Raw genomic sequence first — 12,670 nt, 5'->3', positions numbered from 1 at the left:
TTATATGATGGGTTGTAATGGCTTTACTGTGTGTCAAATATTATTACAATGAGCCATGATACAATACCAGAGGGGATCATATTGGTCTGGTAGCTTTAGCGTATGTATTGGTTTCCTATCCCGTGGGGGAATGTGCTTGATATTGGATCAAAGTAATCCATTTAGTTGTTATTACAAGTGGTTGACTCCAAGTGGTTAGCTACGAAATCAAAATTTGGTGAGTAAAATTTTTCATCCTTGCATCAATATTAGCCCTTAAAATGAGACGATCACAGAGCCGAACATATTGAATCAACAGCTAATAATGACAGCCAATCAGGATAATTGTATGTGGCAGGCCGGGAACTATGGTGGGGCCATAGAGGTCCTCTATGGGTGGGGCAGGCAACCTCTATAGGTGAGGCAGAGGTGGCTCGTGCCCCTGGTGGCAGATTTCATGGGCTGACAGATTTTGAAAAGTTAATTTTAAAAAGTTATTTCATTTTCTAATTAAAGTATTTTACAATAACTACTACATAATTCATTAAAATTATTAAACAAAAATAATAATAAAAATTCGTAATAGCAAATGTACGGAGTGCAATTTTAACTACTGCATCTCTAAAAAAATACTTTCAAGTATTATATTTTAGTGGTGGGGGGATATTGGATAAGGGGCTTGCTAAACACTAATCTTTGCCCCCCCCCCGCCTCCTGACAAAACTCCTAGTTCCAGCCCGGGGGTGTGGTGTCTAGCTCACCCTCTGGACCTAGGTTCGAACTGGATGTGATCCTTGCTTGGGTGATGTATTGAGGGCACTCCTCTGTCCATCAGAAGAGTACGGAAAATGGTGGTCTCCTTTATATCTCTGAGAGCACACTAACGCCAATACAGGGTTTTTCTCGAACCTCGCTGCCCTTCCCCTCTCAAATATGACACGGTAACTGATGTAATTGTCATCCCAATATCTATTGAATAGCTGCCTCATTATCAATAGGATGGAAATCACAAAAAATTGTAGTGTAATTGCGTATATTTCAGCGTTGAAACAAATTTAACACTGTATTACACTTAAAAAACAGATTTTTTCATTTTTAGAGATTTATGCATACTTTGAGCCTATGAAAGGAAATAAATGATGAAAGTATTTAATGGATATACTCCTGTCTATTTTGCACAACACCCACAGCGATTAGATCCTTTGTTACTCGCTTTATTCTTCATAGCTTTACACCTTATGATAGCCATTTTCACATTGAGGCATACCAAACACAACCAGAACAAGACGTTAATCCAGGCTGCGGAAACAGCGACTTTGAGTGCGGCTGCCGTATTTATGATGGTTGTCTCTCCTTCCCGAATCGTTCTACTATTCGGCCCTTGGAACTCGTAAGTAAACCCGTAATGAATAACTTTACGAGGCTGCAAATAGTCCATGAAATCGTAAATGGCACCACAAGATAACCGCGCAGTAACCACACGCGCAAGGTCACCGCTTGCCGACAACATTCGCAGCGCGACGCGCCGCCACTCGTTGCAGGTTCGAGTGCAGCCATCCGATGAAACTACGGCCGTGGCAAGAGCTAGTAATGTAAGAACAGCCGCGAGAACAGCCACCGGAGCCCAGCACGCGAACGAGTCCACAAACTCGACTTGCCTCTTCGTCGGCGTTGAAGATAATGTGATACTGACGTTAGTTGCGGATGACTTAGGTCTCCTACCGGGAGGGCTCAGAGAACGTGGTCTCTTCTTGACAGGATCGGTCTTCTTTCTCTGAGGGCTTCTTCCCCTAGGTCTAGTCCTCAAGGCTTTCTCTTCTCCAGCTTCTTCGTCGGCACTTTCCATCCGCGGTTGACTCGCACTCTTCATAACTATTCGCTGAGCTCTTCTGGACTTTCGTGGCAACACAATGCAAAATCTGTAGGCATGATAAACACCCAGTATAACGGACACTACGAAAAGGGGAACAGAAGAGAAAATAACAAAATGGCAGATTGACGTGTGGCCTCCTTGAAATCCATAGTTATTGCTGGATGTGACAGCCATAGCCTTTCCATAGAAGATGCACCCACAGTCTCCTGCAGCGAACACGCCGAGGCCATATCCATCCCTACCTACACCATCACTCACATCATTGATGCACGGATAGTTAAGAGTTGCTGACCAATTCGCGAACACTGTTGCTGATGATATGATGATGATTAAGGATAAAATCGCTGATAATGAGTAAACAATACTTAAGTATTTCTCTATTGTGTAAGGCCCCATTTTGACGCCTATCCGAGTTCATGCAGCGATTTTTGGCAAAATCTGCGGCTCAGTTAACGTGATGAAATCCCTAGCAAGCTTTTGATTGGTCAATGTTCTTTGAAAAGTTAATTACGTAGAAAATGAAGGGCATCTTCATTTTCTTGAAGCGCAACACTTTTGACGCCCAAAAAATAATAATTTCCTCTTCATGCACTGTTTCACACTGTAGAAGTCGGAGATGGTGACTCAGAAATGGGCGTCGCTAAACACCAGAGTTCTTATCGCGCATCACGGGCAACCTTATCGTTATCTATCTTTTAGGAGATTGACCAGGAGAATAATACTTGGTGAAAGTGGTTAAGATCATTGAGTAACATATTCCAACATTATGATCCAATATATTTTTATTTAAGATTTTAGGTGAAATTGTAATCGGAAGCGAATCACTCATCGGAACGTCACGGAGGATGGATTCATTCAACGAGTACCCATGTTCCCAGCTGACACAGAGGTTCGCCCGCGGAGATAAGCGGCGGCAAAGATAAATCATATTTGCTTTTAATCGAGATGACGCTTCAGGCTCAATTTGATTATAGCAGTTTATTTGTATTATTTTCGATGGAATTATTAATTTATGGATGCGTTTCATATCTATGGAGGTACAAAAATTTTACTCATAATTTTTCATAATTGTATAAGATGCCTAATCCTAGATGGACCATCTCCCATTAAAGTATCTAAAGTTGTCACATAAAGTCGTTTCGATCGATTTTTACAAATAAAGTTTCATTATTTCCACATATAATATGATTATATCATTTGAAGTACGAACCAAAGAAGGGAATTCCATAGGGTACCATATGGGAAAATATTTAAAGAGTCCGCTTCAAGATATGACTACTAGCGCTCTGATTAACTGAGCGGTAACTTCGTTAACTGAAAACAAAGAAGCAACCGTCCTTCCTCCATGTTAATTTTCCTCATGTCCCTGTGTAGATAGTCATTGGCGAAGAACGAAAAATTTGTTATGGACAAAAAGGATACAGGATTCCCAAACATGTATTCAAACGCCGATCCCAGCATGAACATATCAGGTAACTTACTATTTTCTTCATCTGTCGTCTATCATTGGCTAAGTTATTTGTTGTTATCTCGCCGATTATTTTGACGAATGTTCCATGTGAGAACGTCGGGTTCCCTCCTTTCCTTTGATGGTGTTGTTGTTACATCACCTTTTGTTAATGACTGATCATGTTTGTGAAATTAGTGGATATGAGTTCATATTATAGGATGCATTTCGTTGGAATCGTAGTGATATTATCCTCTAATAAAAATTATTTAGTCGTATGCATAATTCAATACATCTGTGTGTTATTTTATGCAGTTCATTCTCCACAAGGTCTGGCGCCGCTCTCTCCGTATCTAAACTTCGATCCAGCGTATTTACAGCAGAGCCAGCCAGAATTCATATTTCCTGAAGGTGCTGGAAGACAGAGAGGCCGCTTCGAGTTCGCCTTCTCGCAGATTGGAGGCTCATGTATGGTTGGAGCGGCCATCGGTGGAGTCGGTGGATTATACAATGGATTTAGAAGTACTTCTTTAGCAGGACAAACCGGGAAACTTAGGAGAACTCAGTAAGAATACGTGCTTTATTGATTTTTATTAATATCAGCCGAGAAACTGATCTTCCTCGATGGCTTCAGCCTGTTGAGGAACGCAAGAGTTTTATTAAACCTGCCATGGTAGTCGGTTTTGTTCGACACATGCCATGAATTCGTTTGCTAATGCAAGCGCCTTCGCCTTGTTTTATTGTATCCAGAAATTAGGTTTTGCAATATGGATTTCACAACTTGAACTGATAAGCCATTTATGGGTAGGAAATAGGCCTTATTTGTTTTGTCTTCGTTTTTGAACACTTTTTTGTATAATTTTGGTAAGAATGTGGTAATATCAATTATAATTAGATGTGTAATTTTGTACAAATTGTTATCATCTTATCAAAGTACACCTCTGTCATATTGAAAGTCATCCTTTGACTTAATATCTACTTTTTAGTAGCCTTTCATTTAGTGCTGTGCCTAGTCTTAAGGCCTGTTTACACGATACATTAACACGTACGAGTTAATGTACGTTTGCGTGAATGATTTTTGTGGACCGGAACGGAACATGTACGAATGCATGAACCAAATTAGAACAGGTTCTATTTTCTGTGCATGCATTTGCACAAGTTGGGTGGTTACACGGTGCATTTTGGCGTTCATTCTCGCGTTCATACATTTAGACATTAACCCGTACGTGTTAATGTACCGTGTAAACAGGCCTTTAGGTGACATTTTTTGTTTTTCACGTGTTTCATATGATATAAAAGCATTTGCATTCAAAAGCTAACCATGATTTACAATTTTTCATGAAATATTTTGTAAGGGGTAGTTTTACTTTTTAGCTCAGAGATTTTTAATGATGGCCAATGTAATGTAAATATTAAATCTCTGCTATACTGTTGACCTTTTTCAGAATTTTGATTTAATGGAAATCTAAATGGTAATTAAGTGTTTGTAGCTGACCTCTGTTGGTAGGGGGTGCAACTTTAGTGCATTTTTTTGATTTTTCCATTTCCATACACAGAAAAATAAAGACATTATCATATCAAATTTCTACATAAACAGAAACTGCTCAGTAACTTTTGACGAGTCAGTTGTGAAATTCATGATTTTTTAAATTCCGTATCATTGAAACAGTTTTTCATGGAGGTAGAATATTTGTTGTATCCTCTAAAAAGACAGCTCATAAACTGTTAAAAATTTAAAAACCATTCATAGGTTTTAGGTCAAATTTTAAACTTCTGTATTGTATATTGATAGAAAAGTTTGGTAGGGGTAGAATAATGAGGAAATGATTTCTGCTGCATACCCTCTGTGAAAGTCCTTGTCTTATAGGAGAAAGATGAGTGTGTATTATCTTTACAGTAAGCCAAAACATTGCATTAACTAAAGTAAATGCTTACGGTCTTATTAAGGTATTGCTTGGAATAACTCTGGCAATATAACTTTCTCTTATATTGTTGGAGATATTTCTTAATAATCCTCCCATTTCTTGTACAGTCAACTATTTTGAAGATGCAGAGATTGTTGGAAATAACAAAAATCTCCAAGGAGCATAGGAAACTGGATTATAGCATAGATATTCAATTTGTAGGTTATAAAATATTTCTCATGCTCATTTTGGCTGTAGCAATAATCATATGAATATTTTATTGTTGCTCACACACGTGTATTTATTTTAAATTTTAAGGTTCTATTTATTTTCTTCAACAAAATATTTTTGGGAAGAGGACATAGTGTGGTTAACCATGTACCTGATTATAAGATGCCAAAATATTAAGACTTAATTATAATTAATGTTGAAAGTGTTTAAATTTAATTACAATTTATTAATGTTTGTTTTCAGGCTTCTAAATTATGTGATGAAACAAGGAGCTGCATCTGCCAATACTTTAGGAGTATTAGCTGTAATGTACAGTAGTTTTGGTGTACTATTATCTTGGGCCAGAGGAACAGATGATGAAGCTAACACAGTTGTTGCAGCTACAGCGACAGGCCTCCTCTATAAATCATCAGGTATTTACTTGATTGTCTTTTTTGTAAGCATGGAAGTGTTCAGAGGTGTAATAAATGTAATTCCTGTGGTATGCTACACATCTATGCGAACTACAGCAGACTCCCGATTATCCGGCTGCGGTATATCCGTGCATGATTTTCATTCTCGCTCAATATTTTCAGCAATATTTGTAAAAAATAAACCGTGCGCAAAATCATCGGAATTACGGCATTAATGCTAGGATACACCGGACTCATTATTTCCATTAGATTCCCTTTTGTTAAACGGAAGCGATTGTGCGCTAGCTGCATTCACGGGAGCTCCGTTTTCCTGTTTTCCAAGCCTCGGAAGTGCACGATCATGCTCCGTGGTCATGGATACATGACCCGCAGTAGTTGCAACCTGGGCAACTTGTGCGAGACGCGACTACGTGGCGTGATGACATGGCGCCTGAAAGTATTGTTTCTGATGTTGCACAGTGGTTTTGAAGCAGTTTTCCACTTTTCCGTATCCGTGATCACGTAGCCGCCAATGCATGGTTTTCCAAACCATTACTTAAATGGAGCTGTAATAATACGAGTACAACCTTGTTATCTCCGTTAAAAAGATTGCGGACTGTCAAAGAAAACACTCAACGAGTCCGGGAAGCACTAAAAAATAACAGAATAACTGTATAAATAATAATATATTGTTTGTTTTACGTGAATTATTAAAATGACAAGGCATTAAAGTGAAAGTTTGGGTTATTTGTGCCGTCTCTCCCCATCATTAGCCCGGATAATCGGGGGTTTACTGTGTTACATTTACCCTGAAATGTGGGATCATTTTGTAAATTACATTATCTGCCACCCACTATTTTTTAAATTTACTTGTACATGTCGTTCTGTGGATGAAGTTGGGCCTGGTTTTTAGAAATGTGGCAACCATGAAATAATATCTGGTCGGAAGAATTTTCTCATGGCAAATTATCTAACTCAAGGCAGTATATGTCTCCTGGGGTTAACTCAGTGTGAAATTAAAGCTAAAGTAGAAGATTGATGATCCGGTATGCTTGCGGCCAGATGTATTTCTAATTAACGATATTTCTGTTGAATAGATAGGTTACACATGTATAGGTAACACTGCAGCACATATTATTTTGTGAAAGTTCTTCATCTGTAAATCGCAAAAGTAGATAAGGCTTGAAAGTAACCTTAATGATACCACCTGTAAATGGGAAGAAAATGGTACAAAATATTTACAATATGACTAGAACATCAATATTTTTCCCTCCGTATTTTTCAATGTCCACCTGTTGCAAATTCCATCTCATTTTCACTACTTTTAACTGAAAATTATCAGTAATCATCAAATCCTCTGATCGGATGGAATCCCATTCAAAGACATAAATAATCCTACTATCCCATTTGAAGCTGTAAATAATAAACAATTGCTAATTTTAATTTTTTAAAGTTGATATTAGTATTCCCAGATAATCTTAAAAGTAAGTATTTTGGAAAAACTACATTGAATTAACCTTATTAGCAATAAACAATCAAACAGCTAGTCTGTAGAGATCATTCAAGATTCGGGCTTTGCGGTTCGGGTTGCCCACCTAATGACCAACTGGAGAATGTAATGCAAAGTCTTTTACTACTCTCATGGAACTGCTTTTTGTAATCCCAGCTTTGGAACATGGACCATTAGGAAGGGTTTGGAGAACTTCTACTTGTGAAAAGCAATTGACATATCTGATATAAAGACTACTGAATGGCCTCAGTGTTGTAAGCATCCTGCTATCATGCTTGGGGCACTAATTTTTTCCACCCATTTCAAGAGACAGTTCCATCCATCATTTTCCACGATAGGATGAAAACCCCACCACTTTTTCCATCTCTCGGAACATTTTGTTTTCCGTAGCTCAGTCCATTGTAGATGTCCATTAGTCATGTGAGGTGGAAAAGGTTGGTGCTGAGAGTGGATGATAATCCGCGACACCCTTCTTCACAAATGCCCTGCAAAAATGCTCTGTACAGAGGGGACGGAAGAATCTCTCGGGTCTCAGTACAGTGGTTATGCTAAGGCGAGAACTGCACCATACTGAAAAGGTTAGTGAGTTATTGTGAGAATTGGCTCAACCCCCTTTCCTCTCCCTCTAATTTTGCAAGAGATTGTTCAAAATACTTATTTTTGGTGTAAATACATTAATCTATGCTTCATTGCATTACATTTGTTATTGATTGTTTAATTATTTTCATTTAAGGTTAGTTAAGACCAGTATTTAAGATTACTAAGATCGTAATTTTACACTGTTTCTTTCGGAATAAAAAATCAGGTGACACTTATCAGGACCTTCCCTCTCCCCCTCGAGGGATTGGGTGAGATTCAGCTTGGCCTCCTCCTCCCCCTCCTAAGTGCATCACGTAATTTATGGATGCCCCCAAATCATAGCAGGCACCGTTCTTCAGCCTACGGAAGGCATGGCCACTAACAGTGATTGTAAAGCCACGCTTGGCTTATAATTGAACGACAGTGGTAAATCGGAAAGTGACAGAATAAGAAATGGAACAAGGGATGATAGAGTTGACCATGTGATTCAGAAAATGATAGGTTGAGGGATCATTTCTTTGGTCTCTGAAAATCTATCACTCAGAGGGATGGAAAAAGTGATTGTATGATTCAAACTTCATTGTGAAATGGTTGGCAAAGAGGTATCTCTGTAAAAGAAGCTGCTACCTTTATCAAATGCTCCGGCAGTTACACATTTCCCAGAAAAGCTACTGCATTTTTCTGATCTGGAGCCCTCATGGAATGCTTTTCCATAAAATTCACAGAGATGATGCTTTTTGTATCATTAACATCGAAGTAAAATTGAAATACTTCTTCGGGAACCATAGACTTAGGGAACTTTTACATCCACGGTATCCTAAAGGATTAGTGATTAGGTAATCTGCAATTGTGTTGACTTGTGAGCAAATTCAAGAAGATTGTCACAAAATAATAGTAAATACCATGCACCTAAATTTCCTGTGTATGATTGTATTGCAGATATATATTCCCATTAGTCACTCCATTAGAATTTCATGAAGCTACAGGTCCCTCAACCCAGTGGTTTCTTGATTCTGTACTATTATATTAGCTACAACAGAATGATTTTACAGATTCAAATTTATTTCTTTCAATATGACTTCACAGTACTAAGCAATTAAAGGTTAGGTAACATTCTCATGAAATGCGTGGAGGAATATGGGACTTCCTCATGCCTAAACAATAAGCTCCAGAAAGGATAATAATTGCAGAGTCATAAGGAGAGATCTGGTGTTTAACTTACATCATGGTTTATCACATTATTAATAATTAAGCGGTCAATGATTGAATACTCCTGAGAAGGAAATATCAAACTTCGGCATTCAAAATATTACTGTAAAGATGGTATTGGTAAAATCATGAGATTTTGTCATGGTGTTTCATTCAGCAAACAATTTTGTTTCCCAAATTTTACTAGGGATGGACTTTCGCGATATGCGCCTGGGCTTAATACAATTACAGAAATCGTGGTTTCATTAATTTTACTAGCCTCTGACCAGATATCTCAACTACCGGCACTGCTACGTATAAGATGGAAAATGCAAAATGCGTTGCACCAGATGCACCATATTAACAGTATTTCTGGCAAAGAGATCAGTTACCTGGATGCAGGCAACGCAGATTTTTTTCCCTGGATGCAGTGGCATCAGTGGAAATGATGCATTGTTGAGCAAGGGTTCAAGTTATGAGAAAAATCCTATCGAATTCATAAAATGTATGATTAAAGGCATTCTTAACGCTATTACTGCCAGCCCATTTCAGGTGGGATGTGCGAAGACTGCCAAGGGTATTTTCTGGAATTTGCAACATTTCAGATTTTCAAAATTTTCAGCTATTTAATTTTATATACAGTGGAACCTCGTTAATACGAGTACGGGCTATAGTGACACCCCCGCTATTACGAGAGATAGCCGATGCACCGTCAATTGACCCTATAATAAGCGTGTTAAAAAATTCGTTTTTACGAGACCCTTTCGGTGTTGGCTCTCGCCATAGCGAGGGTTTCACCGCCGGAAGACTTTCATCGAGACTCCTTAACCTCTGTAATTGCTAGCGATCTGTTAGAAATGAAGTTAATGGAGTGCTCAGTCTCAAATTTATGTGGTAAACTGTCGTTCGATAAATATAATGATTGACGAAACAATGCTTTGCATGATTTTTATTCAGTGCGGTGCTTATAAATTGTTTGAATAGTATTTGAGTAAGGAAATTTAGTGATGCAAAAAACATCGCCTTTCGCCTGGATTTATGCTTACGTTTATCGGATAGATGTTTATCTGTCGCCGCACCACTCCTGTTCCTGTGTATCTGTTCGCAACAGGTATATTGGCTATTATTTGCTCCATCTCCGGTATAGCAACAATTCGCTATAGCGAGTGTTTATTAGTGCACCGTAGGGTGTCGTTATATCGAGGTTGCACTGTACTAATACTTTACATTTTTTCCCAATACTTAAGATATGTTTTTATCTTATAACCATGCATAGATTATGAGGGTTTACTTAAATTACAGCCGTTGAAAAGACCACAATCATGAAAAAAGTCAAATAAGTCGGGCCCTGGCAGTTTACGCTCAACCAGCGAGGACCGAAATATCGATAGGTGGCAATAAAAGGGTTAAAGATTCAAAAAATTTTAAAGAGTTCTTCGTCAGTAAATTGCAAAGGTAGATAAAGCTTAGGTCAAAAACCTTTATTGGCAAAAGAATGCAGAAAGCGAAAGCTTTCTTAGGGCAACTAAAAGACCCATTCTTTGATGGCTCTTTAGAGTACTGTAAGTGATCATCTTAGGTATAACATTATGGAAATTTATAGTGGAACCTGTGTTGGTTTGTAATTATTATGTATGGATTGAAATTTTATTTTTTTATAACAGATATCAAGAGTGGAAGCTTTAAGATAGCTAGGTTACCCATGCATAGCAATAATTCATGAAATATTACCTTTCAGAACTGCTCTTAAGAGGTTTTTTTTTTCATTTCAGCGGGTCTTAGGAAATGTGCGGTAGGAGGAGGAATTGGCTTCGGCATTGCGGCCTTGTATTCCTTGTGGATGTCAAGAGATAGGATTCAGCAATTCCGGCAGATGAACCCTGCGTAAGGATTTAATTTAAAATCAAGATGGGATTGTGTATATCTGTGAGAGTAAGCTGGAGGCCGGGGTATCTTCTTGGAAGGAGTACAGCTAGCAAAAGAAAAATATGTTGTGCTCATGCTGCTGAGTAATTGTGGATTGAAACCAAAGCCAAAGCTGCATTATTCCAAGTAGACGAGGCTATGAAGGAATCCAGCCAGTAGGCCTTGAGCTTTAGGTCCACTCTGTTCTTGCCACTGTTCTCTATTATGAATATATCTACATGTAGATATTAGAAATTGATAGCTCAATGCTGGAGATAGTAGTTATATTTGAAAAGGCATTCCTATTTTTGTTTGCAATTTTTTTTTTTTTTTTTCATTTTAGAATTGACTATCCTTGTTTTTTGTTTTAAAATATTTTCCGTTAGAAATTCAGACTTATTAAAAAAATAAATTTTATATGATGCTGCACTAACATTAGATGCTCTTTTCAACATGATAAATGACATACTTTTTGTGAATATAGAGTAAGCAAACATTCTTTATATTCTTTCACTGCTTGTGAACTGTCATCCTTATTCACTGCTTTTGCTCTTGGGTAAACAGATCTAGAGGTGAATAGGACTCCCAATGTCTTTCCTTGTGGGGTGGGAGCAATGAGGTCGAAGAAATCAAGTGTGCTGTGAAGTGTGATGAAGCCATTTCCAGTGATGACAGTTGTTACTACCGTGTCTCTTCTGTATCTGGACCAGTTGCAAGGATGTGAGTGTTTGGCCATCAAATGGGACTGAATAACTTTGTTGGCAAAAGAACTCTGGCCTCTTGCCTGTGTACATAGCAAAGGATATTTTAATATAGTTCTCATGTCTGATCCTCTTTTAAGTGGTATTTTGCTCTTTTTGTCTCCTTCATTGGTGGCAGGTACACCAACGATGTTCCAGTGAATGACAACTAAATTTCTGTCCGATTACAGATCTCTGGTCTGTGAGCCTGTTACTCTTTGTCCCAGGGCTAAATAAGTAAAATGCAATTTGCTGGAAGGATCACTTTATGGGAGTTTAGTCTGTTGTTGAAAAACTGCACTGTGCAGCTTTTTTTGTTGTTGATTCTTGAGAGATTTATCTCAAAATCTTTGGTCAAAGATAATAGTCGCCCAATAGATCCGGATCTTCAATAAACAGTGGCAAATGCAGAATTGTCTGTGAGATTTATTTCATTTTCCTTTTAAGAGAAACCTGTGTGCTAAACTCTTTTATTTGAGAGAAGATGGAGGCAAAATTATGAGGAGTTCATCTGCACACTATGACCCAGTCGTTGCTGTTGTTGGAAACTTAATATCTACCTCAGTTGTGTAATTCACCACTTGAAGCTTTCTTGGATTGATGCATGTAGCAAGTTACTGCTGACTAAGTTGACATTCTTGGAAAATTCCTCGAGTTGTCAAAATTTTGTATTTCTATGTAGCAAGTCCAATTGGTAAAATTAACACTTGCAGTTCAAATCAAGAAATTTTTGAAATGTAATTTTTCCGAAAATAGCCTACTATGAAGAATTGTTTGGTTGTTAGTGTGCTTTGTTATTCTATTGTTACAAAAGTAAAGGCATGACATTCTTCAGCTACTAACATTTTTTATTTGTGCTGTAGTTGATGAGAGGTAAAATTTCCTGGTGCATTTCATGAAAAATATATTTTTAGGGACTATT

At 37.9% G+C, this 12,670-nt stretch overlaps 2 protein-coding genes across 3 annotated transcripts; one reads left to right on the top strand and one right to left on the bottom strand.

Moving 5' to 3' along the window:
- Positions 1-995: 995 nt before the first annotated feature.
- On the bottom strand, positions 996-2,891 carry LOC124160629. Its single transcript, XM_046536536.1, has one exon. The coding sequence runs from the start codon at positions 2,246-2,248 to the stop codon at positions 1,148-1,150; it is 1,101 nt and encodes a 366-aa protein (XP_046392492.1). The 5' UTR covers positions 2,249-2,891; the 3' UTR covers positions 996-1,147.
- A 288-nt stretch (positions 2,892-3,179) lies between these two features.
- On the top strand, positions 3,180-12,161 carry LOC124160630 (mitochondrial import inner membrane translocase subunit Tim23). Of its 2 annotated transcripts, none has more exons than XM_046536537.1 (5): positions 3,180-3,324; positions 3,615-3,864; positions 5,678-5,847; positions 10,876-10,987; positions 11,573-12,161. In XM_046536537.1, the coding sequence occupies exons 1-5, from the start codon at positions 3,258-3,260 to the stop codon at positions 11,586-11,588; spliced, it is 615 nt and encodes a 204-aa protein (XP_046392493.1). In that variant the 5' UTR covers positions 3,180-3,257; the 3' UTR covers positions 11,589-12,161. The 2 variants fall into 2 exon arrangements, with proteins under 2 accessions (XP_046392493.1, XP_046392495.1); XM_046536539.1 differs by having other exon boundaries at positions 3,184-3,324; positions 3,630-3,864.
- Positions 12,162-12,670: the final 509 nt, after the last annotated feature.

This window comes from Ischnura elegans, chromosome 6 (genome assembly GCF_921293095.1).
Source record: "Ischnura elegans chromosome 6, ioIscEleg1.1, whole genome shotgun sequence".
Classification (NCBI taxonomy): Eukaryota; Metazoa; Arthropoda; class Insecta; order Odonata; family Coenagrionidae; genus Ischnura; species Ischnura elegans.
The sequence above is the reverse complement of the archived record's forward strand: the minus strand, read 5'-3'. Positions and strand labels throughout refer to the sequence as shown.

Excerpts from the sequence above, each read along its gene's own strand:
- LOC124160630 (XM_046536537.1), top strand. The coding sequence starts at position 3,258 with ATGGACAAAAAGGATACAGGATTCCCAAACATGTATTCAAACGCCGAT. Across the intron at positions 3,865-5,677 it reads GGGAAACTTAGGAGAACTCA|GCTTCTAAATTATGTGATGA; the intron begins GTAAGAATACGT and ends GTTTGTTTTCAG. Across the intron at positions 5,848-10,875 it reads CCTCCTCTATAAATCATCAG|CGGGTCTTAGGAAATGTGCG; the intron begins GTATTTACTTGA and ends TTTTCATTTCAG.
- LOC124160629 (XM_046536536.1), bottom strand. The coding sequence starts at position 2,248 with ATGGGGCCTTACACAATAGAGAAATACTTAAGTATTGTTTACTCATTA.